The 27,512-nt window shown below is 39.5% G+C and overlaps 2 protein-coding genes across 7 annotated transcripts in view; both read right to left on the bottom strand.

Annotated features, from left to right (window-relative positions):
• The window catches only part of GALNT11 (polypeptide N-acetylgalactosaminyltransferase 11), a 47,335-nt gene extending 28,318 nt beyond the window's left edge, over positions 1-19,017 (bottom strand). For 4 of the 6 annotated variants that reach the window (XM_082398964.1, XM_082398958.1, XM_082398962.1 and 1 more), the window contains exon 1: positions 18,880-19,017. The gene's annotated coding sequence lies outside the window, so the exon portion shown is untranslated. Of the gene's footprint in view, positions 1-886; positions 966-17,258; positions 17,434-18,879 lie in introns of those variants that run through there. The other 2 variants (XM_082398959.1, XM_082398961.1) reach the window with 2 other exon arrangements.
• Positions 19,018-19,203: 186 nt separating this feature from the next.
• GALNTL5 (polypeptide N-acetylgalactosaminyltransferase like 5) overlaps positions 19,204-27,512 on the bottom strand; it is a 110,851-nt gene continuing 102,542 nt past the window's right edge. The window contains exons 8-9 of the mRNA XM_082398980.1: positions 26,221-26,370; positions 19,204-22,795 (exon numbers count right to left, since the gene is read on the bottom strand). Of these exons, the coding sequence (XP_082255106.1) occupies positions 22,640-22,795; positions 26,221-26,370 (306 nt within the window). The 3' untranslated portion in view covers positions 19,204-22,639. The remainder of the gene's footprint in view (positions 22,796-26,220; positions 26,371-27,512) is intronic.

The raw sequence follows: 27,512 nt of genomic DNA, 5'->3' as shown, positions 1-27,512 counted from the left end.
CTATTATCATCCTGGTAACAAAACAGGGACAGTATGAGGAAGGAATATTAAAGACAATCTCTGACAGATTATGAAAATTTTAAAGAGAAACACTAAAACTGAAACAAATAATGTTTTAAAAAATGAATACATATGAACAAGTTATATTTACTTCAGGAATACAAGGCTGGTTCAATATTTGAAAACCTATTATTATCTACTACTTTAAAAAAATTAAAGGAAAAAATGCATATGATTTGGTCAGTGGAGGTTATAAAGAGCTTATTAAAACTGAACACTCAATTCTTAGCAACTAGGAATAGGGAAATCCTTAATCTGACCAAGAGCATCTCTAAATATCTTACAGCAAAAATGATACTCAACGCTGACATGATAAAGTCATTTTCTTTAAAAATAGGGACAAGATTAGGACGTCCACCATAAATATAATATTGAAGGTAACAGTTCCAAAATACAGGAGTCCCTAGAGTGTTTACTACAAATGCAGATTCCCGGGGCTCTGTGCCAGATGCGCTAAACAAGAATTTGCGGAGGTAGCGCTAAGGGGTCTACAGCTTTAACAAGCTTCCACAGTTAATAGGTTACCTATGACGCAGAGACAGATTGGGAACCAAAGAACAGATAATGAAAAGACAAGATTAAGTTCTAATCCAATTCTGTCACATACTGGCCATGCAACTTTGGAAAAATTACCCAATTTTCTAAGCCTCATTTTCATCACCTGTATTCCAAGTTAACAATACTGTCTATCTTACTAGATACTTAGAATTAAATGAAGTACTTAGAATTATGTAAGATAATATTTGTAAAGCATCAGGCACAATGGTTAGCACACAAACACTGATTTGCACTGGACCAAGATAATCTCCATAAAAACTGTGGCTACCTTTTGTGGCTGTTTCTTTGCTCACTGTACTCCCTTCACTTAGCACAATAAATGGCACATAGAAGATGCTGAAAAATATCTACAGAATGAAAGAATACAGGACAAATTCAACGCATGTTAACTTTTTCCTCCTCATGATCTAAATTTAAAATATAATATTAAACGTATTTGTGACCATCTGTTCCTTACAATGACCTACAAGTCCCTAAGAGTCTGACTATATCTCCGACTACTTCCCTCTTCATTTATTTCATCCTAGAAACTGGTCTCCTTATAGGTCACTAAATGTATTAGGGATTATGTGTTGGTTCTTCCCTCTGCCTAGAATACTTTTCATCCCAGCTAAGTTCACCTTTATTGACTCTTTGCTCAAATATTACCTTCTCAACAAAGTTCTATCTAGACTACCATATTTAAAACTGCAACTCAACTGCCAAACACCAGCACTTCCCATCTTCCCTACTCCATGCAGCTTACCACCTTCTTACATACTACATTAACTCCTTATTCATTACGTTTATTATTTATTATCTATCTCCCCCCTGCTAGAATGTAAGCTTCATCAGAGCAAGTTTTTTGTCTGTTCTATTTCCTACAGTATCCCCTGAGCTTATAACAACACCTGGCACATAGCAAACATTCAATAAATATTTATTGAAATTAAAGAAAAAATTACTGTAATATGGTTATCAATATGCTTGTAAAGTACGGGATTTCAAAACAAATGTTTACTATCCTGTTTGAGCCAATCAATACCTTAATGCTACACATGGAGATCATGACTACTTTATGTCAACAACAGTATAACAACTGGGCAGGACAATAGCCGTAATTATTATTAGAAAAGGTACAAAAAACAACAGGCTCTCACTGTCCAATTTCACAAATTAAATAAAGCTCTTCGTGATAAAACAGGAGGCTACTTTCCATTTTGTTCACTGCATGATGTTAGGCTACCTCTTGGCTGCCACAGCACTTAAGGGCAAAATGAAAAAGTTTTATCCTAAAGACCTCACCCATAAGATTTGGCCAACTCTGTCCAGATTCTTCACAGAATACCCCCAGCTCATCCTCTCCACACAGCTCAACATCAAGAGTCCTTGTCCTGAGCTGTAAAATGTATTAACTTTCAACAATCCTATCAGGTAAAAATTATTATTTTTTTCAAGCCATATTATGGTAATTTTTTTTAGAGAAATTGTTTTATGTAGTGAATCATTACACTAAATTAAGGAACCTATAAAAATGAGAGGAATTTACAAAATCAGGTCATTTTTTAAATATAATTAATCATAAATCTTCAGAAGCAAAAGACTTCAGAAGTCCTTTAGACAGGTCAAGAAGTTAACAACCAAATATAAAAAAAGTGGAAACCAATCAGATGCCTGTTACATAATAAAGTAACAGGTCCCTAACTGCTTAAGGAAAGAAATTAAAACATCCAAACAAAAATCAAAAGGCTGAAAATTTAATCTAATCTATGCTAACAAATAATGAATCCAGCATCTACACAATAAAGTCTTTTTGCTTCATACTGTTTGCCATTCCTTCTGCATACCCATGGCTTCAACATCCAAGGCTTGAAAGCCTTTAAAAGGAGGGTCAAAGCAAATATTTAAGGTTAGTTAATACAAAACAACTAGTAACCAAACACTTTCAATCATAAACTTGAATAGTTAATAAAGCAAAAACTTCAGCAGTTAGATATCAATGTAATATATTTTTTGAAAATTAAATGAATAAAAGACTAACCACCTGTTTACATGAATTTGCAGTGAGACAAGATGGTATGGTTTCATGTTTTCTCTAGCCATGGTCTGGGAGCTGCTCAGGAACAGGTGCCTTGTAAGCTAAGAGTCAGGGTTTTGCCAGGGAGGTACAGGAGAAGAAGAATGGGGAAAGGTATATGCAATGTGCTGATTAGAATGACAAACCACAGATTTAAGCCAGACAAGGAGAAATGAGAGGATAAGGAAGAATGAAGCAGGATGAAAAAACGTGGATGGGCCAATGATCAGAGACTCCGATGTGGCTGAATGATTGTTGGAGTTATGTTACCAAAGAGAGTGACCTGGAAAGACTGAATGTTGTGGTTGGAAAATGAGATGCCAACACTCAGATTCTGGAGAGGTATAGTTAATGACAGAAGAATCCTTTCCAGATACACGGACTGGAGATATACCAATGAACAATTTGCCTATAGTATAAGCATTGTTATGCTTACTGTAAGCAAACCCCCTTAAGGACAGGATCATTCCCATCTTTCCAAACCCATTATGTTTAGCACAGTATCTGGTGTTAACAATTAACAAATAACTATATAATTTTTAAGGTGTATTTCTGTTCCAAAAGAAGTTACAGGACACTGTTTAGATTCTGTGCAACAAGAAATCTTAGAGAAGAGTATAATATGTAAGCAGAGCACATCCTGGGAAATCAATGTTTACTCTGAAGGAAGAGGAGAGGAGGAAGACAGCTAAGCAGTTTACATAGACAGTTTCATTGTCATTTTTTTTATTGACCTATAACTGACTTACAATATTATATTAGTCTCAGGTATACAACAGAGTGATTCGGTATTTTTATACCTTACAAAATGATCACCACGATAAGTTATCTCTCACCACAAAGTTATTACAACATTATTGACTATATTTCTTATGCTGTACATTGCATCCCTGTGACTTATTTATTTTATAACTGGAAGTCTGTACCTCTTAATTTCCTTACCTATTTCATGCATTCCCCCACCCTCCATCCTCTCTGGCAATTACCAGTTTTTCTGTATCTATGAGTCTGTTTCTGTTTTATGTCTGTTTGTTTTCTTTTTTAGATTCCACATATAAGTGAAATCTTCCTTTGACTTATTTCACTTAGCATAATACCCTCTAGGTCCATCCATGTTGTCACAAATAGCAAGGTTCCATTGTTTTTTAATAGCTGAATAATATTCCATTGTGTGTGTGTGTGTGTGTGTGTGTGTGTATGTGTGTGTATATATATATCACATCTTCTTTATCGATTTATCTATCAGTGGATACATAGGTTGCTTCCATATCTTGGCTATTATAAATAATGCTGCAATGAACATAGGGGCGCATAAATCTTTTCGAATTAGTGTTTTATGTTTTCTTCAGAAAAATACCCAGGAGTGGATTTGCTGGATCGTATGGTGGCTCTATTTTTAATTTTTTGAGGAACCTCCACACCGTTTTCCATAGTGGCTGTTCAAAAACCAAGCCTTTTTTTGCTACCATCAGCATCTACTGTTACACCAAAAATGCTTTGTGGCAAACTATTAGGTCACACAGGTCTAAAATCTCATGAGATCTCACTGAAGTTAAATTCCTGCATCATTATCAGATTAGAGTGAAGGGTATTTCTCAATAGCACAATAGTTGAAGCTAAGAAGACCCATTTTGAGATGCTTTTCACAGTCATCTTCTAGTAACAAAGAACACAGTACACACCCACTACTACTCAATTATGCTCCATAAAGTAAATTATGTACAGTTCACTAAGACAATGCCTATTATACAGTGTCACTCTACAGATACTTAAAATCATTCCATTAATTTTCCAATCATAGCCTATTAAATGTACTAAATGATCCAACATTTTTCTTCTGAAAATCATTAAATAATCCTAAAGAAAAGGCTAACACTGGGAACACAGTAGGAGCTTTATATGCCAGACACCATGTAAGGTGCCGGGGATTGACACTTTTAAGTTCTGCTATTATGCTAAAAAATCAGAAAATACATGTGTTGAGAAGCCGGAGCTGGTGTATTGAATTAAAAATGCTGAGTGAGGGGACTTCCCTGGTGGCGCAGTAGTTAAGAATCCACCTGCCAATGCAGGGGACACGGGTTCGAGCCCTGGTCCGGGAAGATCCCACATGCCGTGGAGCAACTAAGCCCGTGCACCGCAACTACTGAAGCCCGCGCGCCTAGAGCCCATGAGCCACAACAAGAGAAGCCACCATAATGAGAAGCCAGCACACAGCAACGAAGACCCAACACAGCCAAAAATAAAAAAAAAAATTAAATTAAAAAAAAAAAAAAAGATGCCCTGGGGAAAGCAAAGTGGGAACTTAGGGCAGGCACCCTAAGCTCAAGCCCTGACCTGAATGTCTAAGCTCTGGGTGTGAGTAGAATTATCATAGTGTAAAATGCCTAGGCAGCAACTCAGAAAAACAAAGTTGTTTTCCTCAAAAGTTGTTTTTCTCATCACAGTGCAGATGAGCCAAAAGTTAAAAATTAGAAACCCCCTGAAATCTCACCACTATTAATGTTTTGCTGTAAATTCTACTAGTTGTTTTTAATCTTTCTACACTAGCCATAAAATGTTATACTGCTATTTGCAGTTACTGAAAAATAAATTTAATAGATTATGGTTAGCAGCATTATGGATAATGTTCTATTTTTCTTCATTTAAAAAGAAATACAAAGAATATGTATTTTTTTAATAATCAGGGTAAAAATTTTCTTAGGAAAAAATTTCCTTTCCTAACTTAAAAATATAAGAACAAATTTGGAGAGGATTAAATAGTAGAAGGCTTCAAATGAAATATATGGCCTTTTCTTTTAACCTCAGAAGCAAAGGGGTTTTAGCATACTTAAAGAAATATTTTAATTCCATTAATTTGTCAAAAATTTGAGAATAAAATTTGGACACTAAACAAATATTCTAAAAGCATGATTTGAAAAACTGTTTTCTCTATAAAACATTATCTAGTCTGAAATTAGCATGCCTCTTTGAATATCCATCTTTTTTTTTTTTTTTACTACAAGGCTAATGAGACAATTCAGTTTAACTAAACAGGACAGCCCCCATTTTCCTTCAGTACAAAATAATTTTCATAATATTTAATGAAGTTTTAAATGTCTCTCTTTAAATGTTAAGTATTTACCTTTCAGTAGTTTCTAGCTACTTTCTCATCAATATACTCTATATTCCAAAGGGTCAAACAGCAAACATTTGTTAGCTTTTTCCTTAAGAGAGACACGTTCATATTTTAACTCAGCTGTAGTCATGTAAGGACAAATACTGATTTACAACACTGCCCTTCCTACATACCCTGTGAAATTACCAGGTGATGACAACACAAAAGTACACATGATTCTTTCTCATTCCTTATCTACTCTGAAGACTAGAAGGAAATATAGTTCATAATTACAAATAAGGCGATTACTGAATTAGGAAAGGTTCAGAGCAAATTCCAGACATCGTATGCTCCCTGAGAACAATCCTTTGACCTCTGATATTTATGAATCTCCTCTCTATAAGAAAATCAAGAAGCATAAATACATGTAACTGTCTATATATTATACCTCAAATGCAGATGAAAACCACATGGTAATGTTGATTGGAGGTAGAAGCAAATTTAATTAAACACTAAAGAAAAGAAAACTAAAAGGATAGACAATATGACAAAGTACTTAAAATATCCAAACTTAGGACACCTGCTTGGTCAGTGAATATGGGCTGGTAGAGGCTGACTATAAGTAGAAAGTAGCAGCTCTCCCTGGTTAAGACCTGTGGAAGAAAATAAGGAGAAAGTGACCACAGCCTCATAAGTGCCTGCGCAACAAACATGTACATCTGTAGTCAGAAGCCAAGCAGATAAAAGAAGCAAGAGAGAAAAAACATAAGAGTGGTGGCAAGTGGCAGGGTACATCCCCCACCTGATGCAATTCAAACTCAAAAACTGCAAAAGCTGTTGACCAGCCTCCAGACTGCAACTTCTGACAGAGGCACATAAAATGAATAGTACATAAACACAACCCCCAAAACTTTAAAACTATTATTTCTTGTTCCCTTTCTGCCCATAAAAAGGGGGATTAAACCAAAAGTACATCAGATAAAGATGAAATAAATGAACAAGAAAAAAAGTGGTTGCTAGAAATAAGTGTTCTGAGATATCCAAACACATACAATACAGACAGCATACATACATCCATGGTCTTCTACAGCCAGCTTTGTCCTAGGGTCCAAAGACATACTAGTGGAGTTGACTATCCTTAAACCATGGCTATTGAGTGTTTTATTCTGCTAGCATGTCATGAGCCTCTTGGGGTATACGGTGCCAACAAAGTGGTTTATGTACATTAGTCAAGTACGCAAATTAAGACTAACAAAAATAGAGCAAAATACTAGTCCATGGTGTAAAATATAATAGATAGGGAAAGAACAATGCTTATCTTTTTCCCTCTTGATTTTACAGAAATTAAGTAACATGCTTTAAGGATACAGAGCTAGTAAGGGGAGAAACTGGATTTGAATCCCGGTGATCTGATGTCAGCCCTACGTCCTTAATCACTTTGTAATACCACCTGGCAAGGAACAGACCAGTGATTTCCTATTTGCCACTCTAAAAAATATATCATCCAGTGATTTTTTTTTAACATAAATTTATGTTTCCCACAAGATTCAAGATATCAGTAATTCTCCTCCCAAGCAAGAAATTCACCTCTCTGGATTTTTATCATCTCCTAAAATCTTAACCCAGTAATTCTTTACTATTTTGTAAATTCTCAGACTTTTCAGGAGCATCAACTAGCTTGAATGAAGTTACCCAGTCTGCCATTACCAGAAGCACAAGGCTAGGGTTATGTTCTAAACTGTTGCTTTTGGGGGATTTTTTCAATTTTTTTTCAATTATTTTTTTTCGGCCACACCACGCAGCTTATGGGATCTTAGTTCTCCAACCAGCGACTGAACCCGGGCCCTCAGCAGTGAAAGCGTGGAGTCCTAACCAATGGACCTCCCAGGGAATTCCCTGCTTTTGTATTTCAAAGTGAACAGGCTAGGTACTACCAAAAAGAGACCATCAGCAAATCATAATGTGACAGAATCTTCGGCCTTTTTCAGAAAACTCATTTCTGAATGCAATCTACCACCTCAAGAGGTTTAGAAGGCTAACAAATCTAATTGGCAACCAACCAATTTCTACCCTAGCTCATCCTGTTGAATCACGCTGTAGGAAACCAATACAGCAGACGATGTCACTTGCCCATCCTCTCGAGCCTGCACAGGTAGGTCTGACTTCCAACCGCCAGCACCTGCATCTCCAGCCTCTGGAGCCCCTCTGCCCACCTGCAGGGGAGGCCCACAAATATGGGGCAATGTGTCCCTCCCAAAGGGCAGCCCTCAACACTGGACTGGTAAAAAAGGCCAGCTCCTTCCCACCCTCCCCATCAGGATAACTCTGCCACCTGTAGTTCTACATTAGCTCCCAGTGTTCCCCAGCATGATTAAGCTTTAACTGCCCACAGTGGAAACTGGTTTAAAAACATGCCCTTTACTGGCTGACTTTCCTACCTCTTGCTTCCTCATTCCCGTACTGGTGTGTCCTGGGATTACTCACAAACAATTTGGATTTGAATTTATATCTCAGGATTTGCTTCAGGAGGAACTCAAACTAACAGAATCAGGTTTCTGCAGATAAGGGACAATTTGACAAATTCTTACATGTACTAATTTTTTATTTCTAAATAGAAAATTTAATAAAGACTGAGCTTCTATGGCTTTTGCTGACTATAAAGTACAAAATAATGCATACAAAAAGCTTTTCTGAAGAGTTGCAAGATATTTTTATACTTGCAAAAAAAGAACATTTCAAAGTGATAAGCTTTTCTAAGGAAATCAAAAGCTATCAGGAAATGTAGCTTGAAATCATTGTTAATCAGCTGATAAATATGAAGTATCAAATTCAGCCTACATCATCAACTCTAGATACAACACCAGCTGTCCTGAACCTATGTATGTATGTAGTTCACTCAAGATGGTAACAAGTCATAAAGTCTAAGTTAAAAAGCATGCTTTCAGCTCCAACATGAAAAGAGCTTAGAAGCCATCACTTCCATCCTTACAAGAACAAACTGAAAATCAATGACACTTTTGAACCCATCAGAGAACTAAGGTTACAGGACAAACTACCACCCAAAACCTGGAGACACAGCTGATATCTGCTTACCTGAAGCAAAAGCTGCAGGAGCCATAAGCTGGTGCTGGAGACTAGGGGCAAACTGGCGTGAAAGTGAAAAACTGCAGGGATGCAGTCTTTGCGGGGGGGGGGTCCACACTTCTGTGGGCTTTACCTCCAGGAATCCCACCAGGTCTGCACCGTGAAGGTGAAGGCCCCAGAAAGATTCCCCTCGTGACCACAGCAGGGAGGGGAAGAGTAATCATTGCAAAACATGAAACAAGCCCAGAGTTTCCTTCATAACAAAGGCATATGCTCCAGGGGAAAAGACACTGCCAGAGCTTTCTCCAGATTAAGAAAAGGCATTCCTCAGCATTTTACTTTGAAAAGTTAAAGGTGCTTTAAGTGGCAGTTGAATGAACTTCCTGGAGGGAAGATTATTCTGCATCTAGCCAGCACTTGCTACATCGTAGCTGCTCACAACTTCATTCAAAAGACTTGAAAATCAGATCTTTGCATGTTTTCCTCAAATGCTGACTTTAGCCTATTGAAGCACCACAGATGAAGTGACTCCTTTGACAACTGAAAATAAAGGGAAGAACTATGTAGACCAGGTGCCTCACACAGGGCTTGGCACCCAGGTGATAAATAAATAAGTGTTGGCTGAACTGAACGGCTTCCAATCAAAGGCATTTGAGATGTTCTATTCATATTCTACAAAATAGCTTGAATTATTTAGAATGTCAAAACGGGAAAGGGCATGTGGCAAGTTAAGGAAATTAAAGAGAAATGGGGTATAAATGGAATATTAAACCTTTGAAATTCAAAATAAAGAACCTGGTTATAAAAAAAAAAAAAAAAGAAAGAAAGAAAGAAGGAAAGAGCATTCCTCCCACTCCAGCCCCTCCAAGCCTTCCAGTCAAACCTAAGGGGGGAAACGTAATCAACAAAGGTGAAGCCTTCTAGAAAATAGACTGGGAACTCTGCAGCTAGGGAAGGGAGTATGTTACAGGGAGGAAAAAAGCTACAGCAATGGAGAACACGTGTGAAGGTCACAGACATAGGCTGAGATTAACTGGAAGATTGCAGACCTCTTACCCTCCCCCACACTTTTTACCATCACACCAGCAGGGCTCCAAATATAATACCGGTGGGTTACAGCTGAAAGAGATGCAAGACACAGACTCTCTCTGGGGAACAGTACTTAGAAAACCCCAAAGTCAAGAGGGCAGATATAAACAAGGGCACTAGAAGAATTTGAAGCCTCTGGCACCTGTAGCTACAGCAAACATTAAACACTGCCAAACCCCTATTAGTTCCTATTACCTGATACAACTGTGTCAGTCTTTCAAAAGCAACAACAACTCAAAAATGCAAGGCATAATAAAAGAGAAAACAGTCTGACAAGACAAAGCAATCATTAGAACCAGACTCAGATGACATAGATTTTGGGATTATCAGACAGGGATTTTGAAATATCTGTAATTAATATGTTAAGGGCTCTAATGGAAAAAGACAACATGCAAAGAACAGAAGTGAAACAGGAGGGAAGGAGGCAGGGCACAACTTTTGAAAGAATGACATAACCTAAGGACATGACATAAAGTGATTAGAACTAAATGGGTCCAAGATGGCAAACAAGTCGACTTTTTCCACTAGACCTGGAGCCTCAGTATATGCTCACATCAGCAAGCTAAATGACACACCCACAGGCGCCAGGACAGTTCCAAGACTGACCATAAGGATCAAAAAGTGGACAGTGGCCCAGTTCCTGGAAATCCCCACCCCTTCCTAAAATAGCTGGAATACTCCTCCCACTCATTAGCCTATGAAATTACCCACTCCCATACCCTGGTGCCTTTCTCACCTTCTGAGATGGCCCACATTCTGTGGAGCGTGTTTCTCTCTAAATAAATCCACTTCCTACCTATCACTTTGTCTCTCACTGAATTCTTTCTGCGATGAGACGTCAAGAACCTGAGCTTCATTAAGTCCTGAAACCAGGTGTGTGATCTCAGTTGGAAGACTGTGGGTTTTGGCTGGGTTTGAGCCCCAGCCGTGTGGGTTCAAGTCCCAGTCTAGGTTTTGGCTGGGTTCGAGTCCTGGCCACGTGGGTTCAAGTCCCAGTCTGGATTCGAGTCCCAGCATGTGGGTTCAAGTCCCAATCTGAGGTGCACGCTTTCAGAAGGATAATGTAAACAGATGGAAACTGTAAGAAACAATCAAGAGGAAATGCTAAAAACCAAGAGCATTGTAAAAGCCCCTTCCACGGGCTCATCAGAAACTCCATACAGCCAAAGAAAGAAGCAGTGAGCTTGAATATAGGTCAACAGACACTTTGCAAACTGAAATGCAAAGAGGAAAAAGAATGGAAAAAACAGAACATCCAAAAACTGTGGGACAATTTCAGAAAGTATAAAATATACCCATTATTAGAATATCAGAAGGAGAAGAAAAAGAAAAGGAAACAGAAGAAATATTTGAAATAATAATGGCCAAGAACTTTCCAAAATTAATGACACACCCCAGGAAGCTGAAAGAACACCAGATTAAATACCCTCAAAAACCCTCATCTAGGTATACCATATTCAGAAAATCAAAAGACAAAAAATCTTGAAAGAAGTTACAGAGAGTGAAAAACACCTTAACTACAGAGGAAAGAGTAAGAATTACAGTGGACTTCTCATCAGAAATCATGCAAGCAAGAAGAGAGCAGAGTGAAATATTTAAAGTAAGGAAGAAACCCCACCACCACTTTAGAATTCCATATTCCTCAATATTATAATTCAAAAGTGAAGGAGAAATAAAGGCTTTTTCAGACCCAAAAAACTGAGGAATTCATCGTCAGTAGACCTGTCCTGCAAGAAATGTTTAAAAAAGAAAATTCTTCAAGCAGAAGGAAAATGATACAGGTCAGAAACCTGGATCTACATAAAGAAAAGAAGAGCATCAGAGAAGGAATAAATAAAATGAAGATAAAATCCTTTATTTTTTTATTCTTAACTGACCTAAAAAATAACCGTTTAAAGTAATAATAGTAACAATGTATTAGATGATCATAGCACACTGGTAAGTAATGAGTGACAGCAAGGTCACAGCGGTGGGAGGCACAAATTGGGATTATGCTATTAACAAGGTATCTATATGACACATCAAGCAATATGGTGTTACTTTAAGGCAGATTCAGGTTAATTTAAAATGCATATTGTAAACTCCAGGGCAATCACCAAAAAAATTTTTAAAGTATAATTGATATGCTATGTGGTAGGCAGAATAATAGCCCTCCCAGGAATATCCACATTCTAATCCTCAGATTAAGGCAGCAGACAGAATAAGGTTGCTAATCACCTGACCTTAAAATACAGAGATTATTCGGGATTATCCGGGTGGGCTGGATGTAATCACAGAGTCCTTAAGTATAGAAGAGGGAGTCAAAAGATGAGATAAGAATGATGCAATCTACTGGACCCACTACAGCTGGCTTCAAAGATAGAGGAAGAAGGCCATGAGTCAAGGATTGTGGGTGGCTTCTAGAAATTTAAAAGGGCAAGGAAATTGATTCTCCCTTAGAGCCTCCAGAAAGTAATACAGCCTTGCTCACACCTTGAGCTTAGCCCACTGAGACCCATTTCAAACCTCTGACCTACAGAACTGTAAAAGAAATTGTGTTGTTTTACTCCACTGAGTTTGTGTTCTTTCGTTACAGCAGCAACAGAAAACTAATACATTCTGAGAGGAAATAGAGTTGAATCATATAGAATGCCTAATTAAAAGGAAACAGAAAAAAGCAATGAATACAAAACAGTTACAAACATGGAAGATATTTACCCAACTATATCAATAATCACTTCAAATGTGAATGGTCTAAAAAATACAGCCATCAAAAGAGAGTCACAGTGGACAAAACAAGATCCAACTATAAGTTGTCTACAAGCAACAAACTTTAAATATAAAAATTTATATATGTTAAAAGTAAAGGATGGAAAGCTATACCATGCTAACACTAACCAAAAGAAAGCTGAAGTAATTATATTAACTTCAGACAAAGCAGATTTTGTCAGATGATGAGGGATAAAGAGGGTCATTATATGATAATAAAGAGGTCAATTCTCCAAGAAGACATAACAATCTTGTACTTGTTTACACCTAACGAGAGGGTATCAAAACACATGAAGCAAAACCTGAGAAAAATGAAAAGAGGAGATAAATCCACTATTATAGTTAAAGACTTCAACAACACTGTCAGTAACTGACAGATCGAGCAGATCGAACTGACAGAAAATCAATAAGGAAATAGATGACCTGAGCAGCATGTCAATCAACTTGATCTAACTGACATTTAAAGAAAACTCCATCCAACAACAGCTGAATACATATTCTTCTCTAGCCCACATTCACCAATGTAGACCATATTCTGGGCCATAAAACACACTTGAACAGATTTAAAGGAACAGAAACCATACAAAGTATGTTCTTAGACACACTGGAATTAAACTAGAAATCAGTAACAGAAAGGTTAAAAAAAAAAAAAAAAAAACCCAGATATCTGGAAATTAAAGTCTCAAGAGAAATTTTTAAATATTTTGAACTAAATGAAAATGAAAATACAGCTTATTAAAATTTGTGGGATGCAGCAAAAGTAGTGATTAGAAGGAAATTTATAGCATTAAAATGGATTAGAGTTCAAGACATGAGTATGAACCCATGTTTAGTTTAACATGTTAGCTTTAGATACAGATGGTTACACATATATTTCCATATATGTACATATACACTTCCTTGCTTGTCAGATGAGCAGGCCTAGAAGAATGACACCCCAAGTGACAACAAGCACACCTAGTGCCCAAATCTTGGGGTTTTTAAAATAAATTTTATTTATTTATTTTTGGCTGTGTTGGGTCTTCGTTGCTGGGCACGGGCTTTCTCTAGTTGCAGTGAGCAGGGTTTACTCTTCTTTGCGGTGCGCGGGCTTCTCATCGCGGTGGCTTCTCTTGTTGCAGAGCGTGGGCTCTAAATGCACAGGCTTCTGTAGTTGTGGCACGTGGGCTCAGTAGTTGTGGCTCGCCAGCTCTAGAGCATAGGCTCAGTAGTTGTGGCACATGGGCTTAGTTGCTCCGCGGCATGTGGGATCTTCCCGGACCAGGGCTCGAACCCATGTCCCCTGCATTGGCAGGCAGATTCTTAATCACTGTGCCACCAGGGAAGTCCCCCAAATCTTGGTTTCTAACAGCATTCTCTAATAAAAAGAACCAAAGCTCCTTGAAGAAATGACTGACTCTAGGACTGGGAAAGAAAATATACAAGATGAGCCTGAAGTACCTTGTAGTGCCAGAAAGTAAGGAAGTACAACAAAAAAAAAAAAAAAAAAAAGAAAAAACCCACAATGATGGGGGTATGTCAAAGGAACAGATGGAACCAACTGAAAGAGCTTACAATGGCCACAGCTAAAACAATTTGAGCAAAAAATAAAGTGGTATTGCATTATAACCCAAAGTATAAGATAAATATCCATGAGTTCATAGTGATAGGGATTACAGATGAAAAAAGATTGAGCATTAATAGGTTATTTAAAATGTATTTTCTTCATGTCTGAAATTTTCCATAGTAAACCTTTTAAATATATATAAGTGTATATATATAAATGTGTTTATATATAAATGGGTGTGTGTGTATGTGTATATGTGTGTATGTGTATATATATATGTAACCCAACAAACAAACGTTCCTTTGACCTTTACACTACTGTTTTGGGTTCTGTACGTATGTTGGTTTCTAGGGGTTATAATGTGCTTACACGACTAAGTTCTCCACTAATTCTTGTCCATGGGAGTCACAGGACACAGATTCTAGTAGTCTGTCCTTATGGGTTTTGTGTGTATTTGTATATATTAAGTATTTTTTTCCTCACTTCTGCTTCCTCCTTATTTTTTAACACAAGAGTCATAGGAGATCAACTTTACAATTTAGTCTGTAGATAACAGAATGTTCACATGAAAGTGCACGTTGTAGGCTGTGTATCGATGCAGAGTATCAGAAGGGTGAATTGTACCAGTGAAGTTAGTCTCCTAGCTCTAAGTCCACTCTCTATACTCCAGTGGTTCTCAGCCAGAGCCTGAGATATTTGGCAATGTCTGGGAAAACCGGGCCACCACCGGGGTCTTTTGGTAATGTCCAGAAATATTTTTGGTTGTCACAGATCGGGGGATCCTACTAACATGTGGTGGGGTAGAGGCCAGGGATGCTGTTAAACATCCTACAATGCAGAGGACAGCCCCCAGCAATGAAGAATTATCTGGCTCAAAATGTCAACAATGCCAAGTTTGAGAAACTCTGTTCTGTTCTGTAATGCTGGGGCGGGTACTCTACATATAGCATTTTTCCAACTACAGTTGACCCTTGAACAATAAGGCAGGGAGGAACGTCAACCCTCCACGCAGCTGAAAATCTGCTTATACAGTAGGCCTTCCATATCGGAGGATTCGACCAATCGCAGATCTTGTTGTACTGTAGTATTTACTGTTGACAAAAAAATCTGCGTATAAATGGACCTGTGCAGTTCAAATCTGTGTTGTTCAAGGTCAGCTGTATTGATAAATGAAACAACCTGGATGAACTTGGAAATACACAGGAAAAAGTCTTCAGTCTCAATAATTAGTAAAGACATGCAAATAAAAATAAGGTACTATTTTCTAACTCAAATTAGCAACATTTTCAGTACTCACTGAAGTACATGTAGTTAAATGATACAGTTATCAGTGATGAAAGTTATAAATTGCAGGGCCTTTTTAAAAAGCAGTTTAACAATGGCATAGGAGCCTTAAAAACCTTTATACACTTTGGTCAGTAATCCCACTTTCTCTAAGAATAAAAATCCTAAAGAAATAATAAATCAGGTGAAAAACTGGGCATATCCTAAAGCAAACTCTAAAAAATTCCATAATTTAGATATAAATAAACCACAGTATACACAAATAAGTACGAAGGCCAAATTAATTTTATATGAAAAACTTGAAGGAAATGCCTTATAGAAGTTAAGATTTAAGTTTGACTTTAAGACTTCAATGGCCAAAAACTGAAATATCTCAAGCAGAAAGCTGAAGTCTTGAGAAACTGCAACATGTATTTGTTTTTAGTTTTCCAAACAGAATAGCAAGTAGGAAGGTTGGCTATAATGAATACACACAGCTGGTTAAGGTTAGTGGAAGGTGATTAATTCTATGAGGACAGGCTGGGGCTATGACCCTGAGGATGAGAATTAACTTGTTCTGCATGCAAAAGGAAGCTAACTAGTGTCATTAAGCAAATACACCTTAGGAAGAAAATTCTAGGAACAGTGTGTAAAATGGTTTGGGACAGAGGAAAACAAAAAAATCTAGAGCCAGGGAGGCCAGTTAGAAAAATTCCAGTAAGAGGCAATCACGGCTTGATCTAGAGCTGTGGAAGCGAGTGGAAAGGAGGCTGAGACAGAACTGTCTGCCCTTATCAACTTGACCAGACATGGGGCCCTAAGGGAGAAAGGAGGAATAAAAACAAAACTCAGTTTTCAAGTTTTAGTGACACTAAGGAGCATGGAGAGAACAGGTTTGGAGGCTTAATAGAAGATAAATTTTGTTCTGGACATGCTGCATTGGGGAGAACACTAACATGGAGGTGTCCATAGCTTGAAATTCAAATCTAAACCTCAGAGAGAAGTTAAAAATAAACATCAAAATTACAGTTTAAGTTACATGGAAATAATAGCCGAGGGAGGTTTAAGTCATGAAGAGCGTAAAGTAGATTAGGGAGCAAGTACTGAATCCCTGGGGATATGCATATTTAAGGATCTTGTGTAGAAGGAAGAGACTGTGAAGGACCTGAGAAGGATCACAAAGTCCAAGCACCTCACGAGGGGTACTGACCAGCAACACAAGGCATCACAGAGATTTACAGAGAGGTCAGATCAAGCCAGCAAGAGTTGAGGTAGGGCCATCAGATTTAGCAATCAGTAAGGTATGAAGGCCTTTAAGAAAGCAGTTTTTAAAATGTGAAGAAGACAGGCTTCCCTGGTGGCGCAGTGGTTGAGAATCTGCCTGCCAGTGCAGGGGACACGGGTTCGAGCCCTGGTCTGGGAAGATCCCACATGCCGCGGAGCAACTGGGCCTGTGAGCCACAACTACTGAGCCTGTGCTCCGCAACAAGAGAGGCCGCGATAGTGAGAGGCCCACGCACCGCGATGAAGAGTGGCCCCCACTTGCCACAACTAGAGAAAGCCCTGGCACAGAAACGAAGACCCAACACAGCCATAAATAAATAAATAAATAAATAAATAACTCTATTTCACTAAAAAAAAAAAAAAAAAAAAAGAAGTTTGTTAGTTCCTCAAAGAGTTTAAACACAGATTTACCATATGACCCGGCAATTCCACTCCTAGATGTATACCCCAAAGAATCAAAAACATAGACTCACCCAGACACATGTAAACACATGTTCACAGCAGGGTTATTCACAGCAGCCAAAAAATAGCAACGACCTAGTGTCCATCAACGGATGAATGGATGAACAAATTGTGCTACAGCCACTCGGCAGAGTATTAGCCAGCCATACCCAAGAATGAAGTCTGAGAGACACTACGGCATGGGTGAACCTTGAACACGTTAGCTGAAATAAGCCAAACACAAAAGGGCAAATACTGTACGATTCCACTTCTGTGAAGCCTCTAGAATAAGCAAATTCAGAGACAGAAAGGCCTGGGAGGAGGGGAAATGGGGAGTTAATGCTTAATGGTTTCAGAGTTTGTGTTTAGGGTAAGGAGAAACTTTTGGAAATAGTGGTGATGGTGACACAATATTGTGAATGTACTTAGTACCTCTGAGCTGTACACTTAAAAATGCTTAGAACAATAAACTTCATGGTATGTGTATTTTACCACCGTAATAAAAGAGTAAAAAAAAAAAAAGTAAAGATAGAACTCAAATTGCAAAGAACAGCACAGAAATTGTCAAGAGAAGGCAGAAGCGGTGTGGACTACTGTTTCATGACGTTTAATTTGAAAAGCTCTACTGATAACATTAAGGGGAGAGAGAGGTTTTCTGGTTTAGATTTTTCTCAAGGCAGAGCAGACCTTAACATACGCTATATATCTAGGATATCTAGGTAACAGCTAATAATTGAGTGTAGTTAAAAAAAAAAGTCTAGCCTAAAACTCTCATTTGGGGGACGAAAGTAGCACCACAATATTTTATTGGCGCACAGCAGTATGAGAGCATTTCAAAGTTATAATTTCATCTTACATTTGGAAAACCAACCAACCAAGCAACAGCTTTCCTAGCACGAAGTAAAAAGGAATGCTGGACCAAATCTTCTTCGATGATAAAAATACACGAAGCTCTTCCATCATGGGCATATTAATATTCCTCAAACGGTGAAATCTACCAGTATTGGAGGGTGGGGACTTGATATTTTTATATTTATCCAAACGGCACGTACTTTAAGAGCCTGGGAAATTGTGCAAGACAAATAACCCGATTTCTTCAACAAATACCTTGCAAAGAAAAGGGAAACTTAAGATGCTCATCCACCGAACGCCACGCGAGGACCCGCTCAAATCCTGAGCGGCACAAACCAACCACTAAAAAAACAATTAAAAAAAAGGAAAATTCCTTGAAGGAAATGTGAACACTGCCCGAATACCGTGGAAACTGAGGGCAGGGTACCAGCGAGGGCGTTACTCAATTCGCTCTAGTTTCTACACGTTTTGAAAATTTCCGCAACCATTTTCTGGGGCATTTTAGCAAAAAGCGCCGGGGGTCGGCGGAGCGGGTCTTTCTCACGCCGCCCGCGGCCGCCCCCCGCGAGCCGGCCGTCTCCACGGCCCACCCCCGGCCTCCAGGGCCGCGTCGGCTCTGCCAACGCCACACACACGCCCGGACGCCGGGCCAGCGGCCAGAGACCCCGCGGAGGGCGGCGGCCCGGGGCGAAGCCTCCGCCGCTCGGGGCGCTCGGGCCGCGGCCGCTCGCCTGAGGCGCTGAGGGGACGGACGGAGGCCGCGCAGGCTCACACGCCGCCGCCGGGCCATCCGCTACTCACCCCGACGCCGGCAGCGCAGGACCCCGGCCTTTCGGGACTCGGGCTGTGGCATCTTCCCTCCCGCCACGGCCCGGGTCCGAGCCGCATTCGCCGCAGCGGGCGGAGCTGCCGGCAAGAAAACACAGCAGCTGGCACACCAGCGCCCCCCGCGCTCGCCCAGTGCCCGCGCCGCGGCCTCGGCCCGAGCGCGCACCCGCCGGGGCCACGTGACGGGCGGCCCCGGCCCCGCGCGTGACGTCACCGCCGGCTGCGGGCGCGTGGCGGCCCCGGGGCTCGACCACGTTCCCGAGGGCCCGCGCCTGCGGGTGGGCTTGGGGGTCGGTCGCGGGCGGCCTTTGAATTTTTAACTCTTACATAAATGGGCTCATTGAAGACACATGCCTTAAACATATTGAAAGATGTGCGACCCCGCTTATGATAAAAGAACTGTAGGTTAAAATGTCAAGGCTTGGCAGAAACTGTGATAAAACCTCACGGGTTGGTGGTAAGGGTGGCAAAGTACAGCGCGCCCGCAGAGCAGCCGCAGGAAGGCACATGGGGTCACGGGGGGCTTGCTAGAAATGCTGACTCTTCAGCCACCTATCAGTAAGCAAAGGATGTTGGCAGCCATCAGGCCATCACATTACAGCCCCCGCACGCCCGCCCGGAGGTAACTCAGGGTGGAAACGGGCTGTCCGCTGCCAAGCCCCCGGCCACTGTGGCCACCCCCAAATGGTGCACTCAGGATGGGAAAGAAGAGGATCCTGGCTCTGGTTGGTTAGGGTACATAGCAAAGAAATGATCTCAGTACGCCCTGGCTCTTGCATCTTCCCATATATAGGAAAGCACTAAATTCCTTAACTTGCGTTTAATTGATTTTCTTTAACAGTAACCTTTGATGTTCAGACTATCTGATCTTCGTTGCAAAAACTCCTATCTATCCTGTCTCCCCCCTTACCTCTTCAGAGCAGTCCCGCAGAGCTACCTGAGAGACTGCGTCCCAGGCTTGAGTCCTCGGTTTTGTCTGCCAAATAAAACATAATTCTCAACGTTTAGGTTATGCATTTTTTTCAGTCGGCAGGCCCCATGCCAGACGTACTTAGTAATCAAAATATGCGTTTTACCGCCGTGGCCAGGTGACTTATGTACACATCAAAGTCTGAAATCAGTGTCCTAAGGTGCAGTCAGTGCAGGAGACCGGCCATTGCTCCACCTTCTCCCGACGCTTGATGGTGTCAGACATTTTATTTGCCATTCTGATGGGTGGGGAGCAGATCTGTTTCTAGCTGTTATTTTAAATGGGTTCGTACTGTCCCACCAAATTAATGTACAGCTGTACCATTCCAGAAATTTGGGTTAGCTCCAATTTTTTACCATTAGAAAGAATGACATGAATATGCTTTTTGCAGTGTAGCATCTAAACCCGGGGTCTTTGAGGCTGGGCATAGGCTAGTCTATGGGCTGTGTTCATCTATCCCTAGATACAGTTGCCAGAGGAAATATAGGAGGCTTAAATTTTGAATTTCAGATTAAAAAAAATTCACTAGCATGTCCCATAGAATATGTGGAATATACTTTTACTAAGATATTATTGTTTACCCCAAATTCAAGTTTACCAGGGCATGCTGTACTTTTATTTGCTAAATCTGGCAACGCTAACCCTGGACAAGTTCTAACCTTAGTTTTCTGTTTTATGATATGGTAATAACAATAGGAACTATCTTGTAAAGTTGTGTGGATGAGATGAGATAATCTATGCAGAGTACTTACCAGGGGGTATGAATAAGTGTTAGCTCTTATTTGTATTTCATCTCAGTGTGTCTTAGGATAAATTCCTGAAGGTATGCTTTCCTTACAGAATTCTCTGGCTAATGTAAGGCTGTAAGACCAAGTGTTTGGTCATACCCAAAACTGTTGTGTGTAAAGCCTTGAGCAGGTGAGCAGATACGTTCTCAACTAGCTCCAGAATACAAATCAGATTTTAAAATTTCTATACAAAACCATAATTGCCACCTACGGGCAAGTATGGTTTTCCTTTCAATCACACCAAGCACTTGGATGTTGATTCTGATTTGTTTTCTATTCCAGAGTCAGCTGAAACAATATTCTAGAGGAGATTGTTTAAGCAACATTCTACATCGTTTCTAAGACTTATTCATGCTATCTAGGACCTGAACTAAATTACATTAAAAAACTAAGACTGAATATTAGGCCCGTGGCTCTAAGAAAAATAACATTTTTCTTTTGGCAAAGCTGATATTTACAACATCCTTCTTTATGCTTACCAAACAAGATCCTCTGAATTTATACTACAATTCTCTTTTTTCCTTCGGCTGCAGAAATTTTATTTTGTATTTTACTCTAATTTTAATGGATTCATAGGTTTATTACAATCAATTTTTTATTACCTTCTAAAGCAGCTAAGGTATAAACATGGGCCCAGAACATACTAATCATGTGGCAATTACTTTGTGCTGCCAGATTGACCTTATAAAAGCTCAATCAAGTTACCCTGGCCATCTGTAATATTTGGGCACAGGTTTTTCCCATCTCTTTCCAGCAATAGATTTTATAGAGTATTTTGCCAAATACATGGGTATAACATTATAAACTGGTTCTTTTTTCTTTACGTTGTATATATTATTTCAAAGAACACAAGCTCCATGAAGGGAGGGATGTATACCTGCCCCCTTGTCAGCTGCATCCCAGCACCTAGAAGGACACCTGGCCTGAGATGACCATTCAGTTGTTGATTAAATGAGCATAATAGATGAATCAAGTTGTTTTCTGCTGTAAAAAACTAGTTTATATTTTCTCCAGCAGAAGCTATGATTTAGTGATTCTATCCTAAGTCTCCTCCTTTTTACTCCTTTCAATGTATTCCTTCCCTCATCTTCTAATTCTCTTCGGTTTGTGAATTAAATATATTTTTCAATTTTCTAGCTGCCTTCACCAGGGTGAATGCAACAGCCATCCTTCTAACCTGATAGAAGGACTTTAGACACCTGGGAGTGTGTCCACACAGGATGGATATTGAACCTAGTTACCTCTTCCCCAATCCCAGCTAAACAGTTTTCTCGAGTCATGTCGAACACAGATTATCAACAAGGCATGCAAGCCAAGAAGTGTCAGGAGAGCTGTAGGCCAGAGCCATAGGAGGGAACAGACATGAAAAAGGCAAAATCAGAAGCAGGGAAGAGGGAATGTCTCCAATTAACTGAAGAGCCAACAGAAACAAACAGGGAGGCTGGCCTGGAGAGCTGGACCAGGACACCCAGGCAGGTGACTGGACATCAGAAACTCAGGAACCCAACCAAGCAATGTGTCAAGGCCAGAATCTACACTGGCAGCAAGAAAGGAGCTCAATACAGTTGAGCCAAAGTTGGTATGGACCAACCAAGGCTCTCTGAGAATGTCTTTCTGGGGAGGTCACCGGCCCAGGTCACCTATCTGGAGTAGGAATTGAGTTGACCAAGAGTTGAGCAGTCCTTATGGTCTATCAGGACGAAGTGAGCTTGGCAAATAATTGGAGATAACACACTTTATCTCAATCAATTTTATGATAGCCTTAAGTGTGTGACAACATGCATTTCTAATGTTTAAGGTCTTGCCACCCCAGAAATTTAGTGGCAGAAAAGGCACTTCTGTTGTAGACCATTCTGGTTGTACTTCTTACTGTAGTTCACATAATTTCATGATGTTCCAAACTTGTTCTCTTCTCTACGTTGAAGGACTAGGGGAATTTTTAACGCTTTATTAATGAAAATGATTGGTTTTCCTTTCATGAGACTCTCTTAGAGGTCTCCAATTCCGGGAAGACAGTATCCAAATACCACTGAAATGACTTGCAACCCAATTGTTTCCTTAATTCAACACGCTCACTAATATCTCCATAGGCAAGATATTTCAGATTAGGTCTTCGTAAAAAAACCTGCTCCTAAATGGAAAGAAAGAGTCATTTCATTAAGCCAGACAAATCTTTGGTAATCAAATCATGATATCTAACATAGCAGTATATATTTTCATCTGAACTAAAACAAAACAAAACAACAACAGAAAACATTCCCTCTGTATGGGGAGGGCAGAGACACACATAGGACCTGGGACTCACTCACCCCATGTATATTCACCGGATGTGCTGTGACAGACCACGAGGAAAGTAGCGTAGAGGGGCTCAGGAAGTCTAAGTCCTGCTTCTCAAGAGTTCTAGAATCACAGCCACCTATTGTAGTGTTTCCCCTTTCTCCTACTCTCTCAGTGATACTCAAGGACAAAACCCCTCACTCCCCGATCCCTATCAACACTTCCATGGTTTCAGAAATGGGGGGTGGTGGCGGCTAAGGGCAAACTGACTCTGGAGGAAGACGACCTGGCTTCAATTTCTGGCTCTGCTATTTATTAGCTATGCGACCTTGGCTGCTACCCTCATGAGACTGTGGTGAAGACTGAACACTTTCATACGTGCAAAGCTCTTAGGAGACTAAGGCTGGCACACAGTAGGTGTCATGTCAGTGTGGACCATTATTATCACCACACCTGGTTAGTCTTTTCTGCGTTCTGATTTAAGGAAGCACCAAGTATGAGTGTCTAATGGACTCAAGCTCTGTCATGTTAAAAGAGGTATTCTAAGTAGACCAAAGCCTCCTTGAAAGCAGAACCTTTGTATTTTCATCTGTGTATTCCCAGTGCCTGGTATATAGCATAGTAATATTGTTGGGTGAGAGGAGCTTGCTTACCCAAACTAGCACAGTATGGGCGTGCCATGTTGGATTCTCCCCAGGGATCTTTAGGTCTTTGCCATCATATCTTGCCACTCCTAGTTCCCCAGGGGGGATTGGCGCAGAGAATGGGCCTGAGGGAGGGTGTCCTCGCTTTGGAGTGAAGGCAGAGAAGACCCTAGGCAACATCTCCCTGTCCAAAGCCTGTTTTGCCCAATGGCATTCACTCAACTTCCCAACATGCTGTGTCATACAATCCATTGATTTTATGCCAAACATTACATGCTTTTTATATTAGATGGAACTTTTGGTAACTATATGCCCCATGAAATTCAGTAAACTACTCAGTCCTAACTGTGTTCCAGTCAACCATTTAGATCTGTGACCTCTGGTCACAGGAAAAAAAAAAAAAAAGCTTAAAATCTCTCATAACTAAAGAAATGCAATTTTAAACAATGAGATATCATTTTTAACCTATCAGATTAGAAGAAATACAAAGTTTAATTAAAACTAGGGTTGGAATGGTTGTGGGGAGACAGGCGCTTTTATATATATTTGATGGCTGTGTAGGTGACAGTGTAGACAGTGAAGGACCATTTGGACATTATTCATCAAGATTTAAGATGCACTAACTCATGGTCCACAAGTCCATGTCTTCAGATTTATTCAAGATATATCTGCACAAATGTGCAAAAAGATACACGTAAAGGATGTTCATTTTGGCACTGTTAAGGAATAACAAAAAGCCAAGATGATCGGAATGTTTATCTCTGGGGGCTATTTATGAATGGGATCAACTTTAAGAGATCCATTCAAAGGAAATATTTAAAAGGATGACATGTTTATCTGCTCTGATTTTAAAAGACTTTGAAAGTATGTTTTGAAATTACACTAATAAATGGAAAAATTACAACAAAATATTGCTGCTCAAATCGAGTTAGGTAAAAGAAAAGGATATATACTTGGTGTATGTGCATGTTAACAGGAAACTGTAGACAGTAATTGAGTGGTGACTTCTGAGGGGTGAAGCTATGGGCTTAGAAAGCTGACTTTTCACTTCATGCTTTTCAATACGGTAAGACAAAAATGCGTATGCGTTACCTTTTTTAAAATATTTTTTTAAAAATCAGGAAATATAACAAACATACAAAAAAAAGCACATAGAATATAAATGTGCACCTTAGCGAACTGTTGAAAAATCAACCCCAGAAACCCTGACTGAGTCAAGAAATAGAACAGACAGCATCTCAGAAGGCCCTTGCCTTTCCTTTCCTGATCATAATCCTTTCTCTTAGTTTGAAGTGCTATCCTGATTATGTATTCATTTCTTTGCTTCTCTTTCTAGTATCGATATCTAATTATCCACACATAGATTATATGGTTTGATTTTACCTGTTTTTAACTTTATAGAAATGGAAAAATACAGTATATATTCTATTGTGTTTGGCTGCTTTTGTTCACCATTGTATCTTTAAGATTTACCTATACTGTTGTATGTATATTTAAAGTTGATTAATTTTCATTGCTATATAGAATTATATCATTAAACATATCATATTTATTCATTCTACTCCTGATGAACATTTGGGTTGTATTCAGTTTTGGCTAACACAAACAATGCTGTTTATAAACATTCTTGTTCATGTGTTCTGGTGCACAAAAGCAGGCTTTCTGTAGTGTATATACAGGATGGGATTGCTGGATCATGGGATATTCATGTCTTTTATTACTTGATATTGCCAAACCGTTTTCCAAAGTGAGTTTGTAACAATTAACACTCCCACCCACAGTGTCTGAGACTTCCTGTGCTTGCCAACACATGGTCCTATCAGACTTTAAAAATGTTTCACCAATCTAGGTGGCTATGTAGAAATATCTCATTGAGGTTTTAATTCATATTGCCCTGATTACTCAAGAAATTGAGTATTATTACTTTTATAATTTAAAATAACAAAGAAATATTAGATCAAGACCAGGACATATAACATCACAGAGAGATTCTTACATATTTCTACCCATGTATCTGAAATGAGGTCTTCTTGTTACTGTCCAAATTTGTTTGAACTTTCAAATTAAAACGAAGCTCCATCTATATATTCTCTGTATGTGCATTCTAAAGGTCCCGGCAAGGGGCTTAAACCATGGGGAGATGCACAAATGAAGGGGCCTGGCTTTGATGTAAAAATCTTTGACTGTTAGAGAAAAAAGGAGCAGAGGTTCTTGTGTGGTCCCCAGACCAGCTGCAGCCGCATCACTTGGGCGCTTGGTAGTGGAGGAAGAGAATCCAAAATTTGCCCATGGGAATGGGGGCAGAGAGAGGTATTTGCCGCAGATGGGCCATCTTTGGGGGAGGAAAATAGATCTAGGGGGAAAAAAAAGCCTTCTCGTGTTGGTTGATTTACTTCTGAGAAACTTGAGTTTCCCTAGAGATTAAAAAAAAAAAAGAGTAAGGTGCAAGTGTAGCAGCTTAAAATGAACAAATTGAGAATAGCGTCTGCAAATGGGTGGGTGAACAGCTGAAGGGTTGCCCTAATTTAAGGAAAAGTACAAAAATTGCTATCTAGAAAGCAGCAGAAGGCTTCTTTAGAGCCAGTCCCTCTCTGTACTCTCACTCATCTCTCCAAACCAGGGACGTATCCTTCACCTTGTAGTCATCTAGCCAAACGTGCACCAGTCTGAGATTATTATATGCCAAGGCTTTTACAATTCCAGTGTGGTTTGCAATGTGTTGCTTATCAATATGTCCTACTCGAGAGCAGGGAAGTATAAAGAGTTGGCCTCCACACATCCAGATCTAGACATAAGAAAAACAGAAAACATATTAATGATTAATGAGTGTTTTCTAGTAATAGGCAACTGCTGAATTAAAAGAAAAATAACAGTAGCTAACATTTATTAAGTTTCTTATTTCATTTGATCCTCACAACAACCCTATCATGTAGGTACTGTGACCATCCTTATTTTACAGATGAAGAAACTAACACATACATTGGTTAAGAAGCCTGCCCAGTGATACAGTGGCAGAGCACAAGGTTCGAACTCAGGAAATCTGGCCCTAGAGTCAGTGCGCTGAATACTAAGTGATCCTGCCTCGCTTGTATGTGACCAGTTCTGATGCTGATTATGTATGAAGACTGACAAGATATTTTATCTTAGGATATTCTCAAACAATATTCTGAGAGTAACATTTTCTGAGGTGATCAAGTATTGCTGGATATAAGCAAGTAATAAGAGAAATATCAATCATGGCTGAATTCAGTTATTCATCTTTTTTATACTTAAAACACTTTATAACGCTTATTTATTTATTTATTTATTTATTTATTTATTTATTTATGTCTGTGTTGAGTCTTCGTTTCTGTGCGAGGGCTTTCTCTAGTTGTGGCAAGTGGGGGCCACTCTTCATCGCGGTGGGCAGGCCTCCCACCATCGCGGCCTCTCCTGCTGCGGAGCACAGGCTACAGACGCACAAGCTCAGTAATTGTGGCTCACGGGCCCAGCTGCTCCGTGGCATGTGGGATCTTCCCAGACCAGGGCTTGAACCCGTGTCCCCTGCATTGGCAGGCAGATCCTCAACCACTGCGCCACCAGGGAAGCCCTAACGCTTATTTTTAATAACTTTTTTTATTACACAAAAGCAAAATATGACCATCGAAAAACTAAGAAATGTAGAAAAGCACACAGAAAAAAGTAAAAATAACTTTTTGCTTTTTAACACTTTGTCAGTCAATATTAATCCAAGTATGTATGTGTACATACAGAGATACACACATTAAGATAACTTGCTTTTCTTCATTTGATATTATGTGAAGTTATTTTAAAAGTCTTGTATTGTTGGACATTTTGGTAGTTTTTGATTTTGATTATTATAGATAATACCACAAAAAATATGCTTGTAACATAAATCTTATGTATAGTACACTTGCATGACTCTTC

The sequence above is a fragment of the Balaenoptera borealis genome (genome assembly GCF_965194805.1).
Source record: "Balaenoptera borealis genome assembly, chromosome: 7".
Lineage (NCBI taxonomy): Eukaryota > Metazoa > Chordata > Mammalia > Artiodactyla > Balaenopteridae > Balaenoptera > Balaenoptera borealis.
The sequence above is the reverse complement of the archived record's forward strand: the minus strand, read 5'-3'. Positions and strand labels throughout refer to the sequence as shown.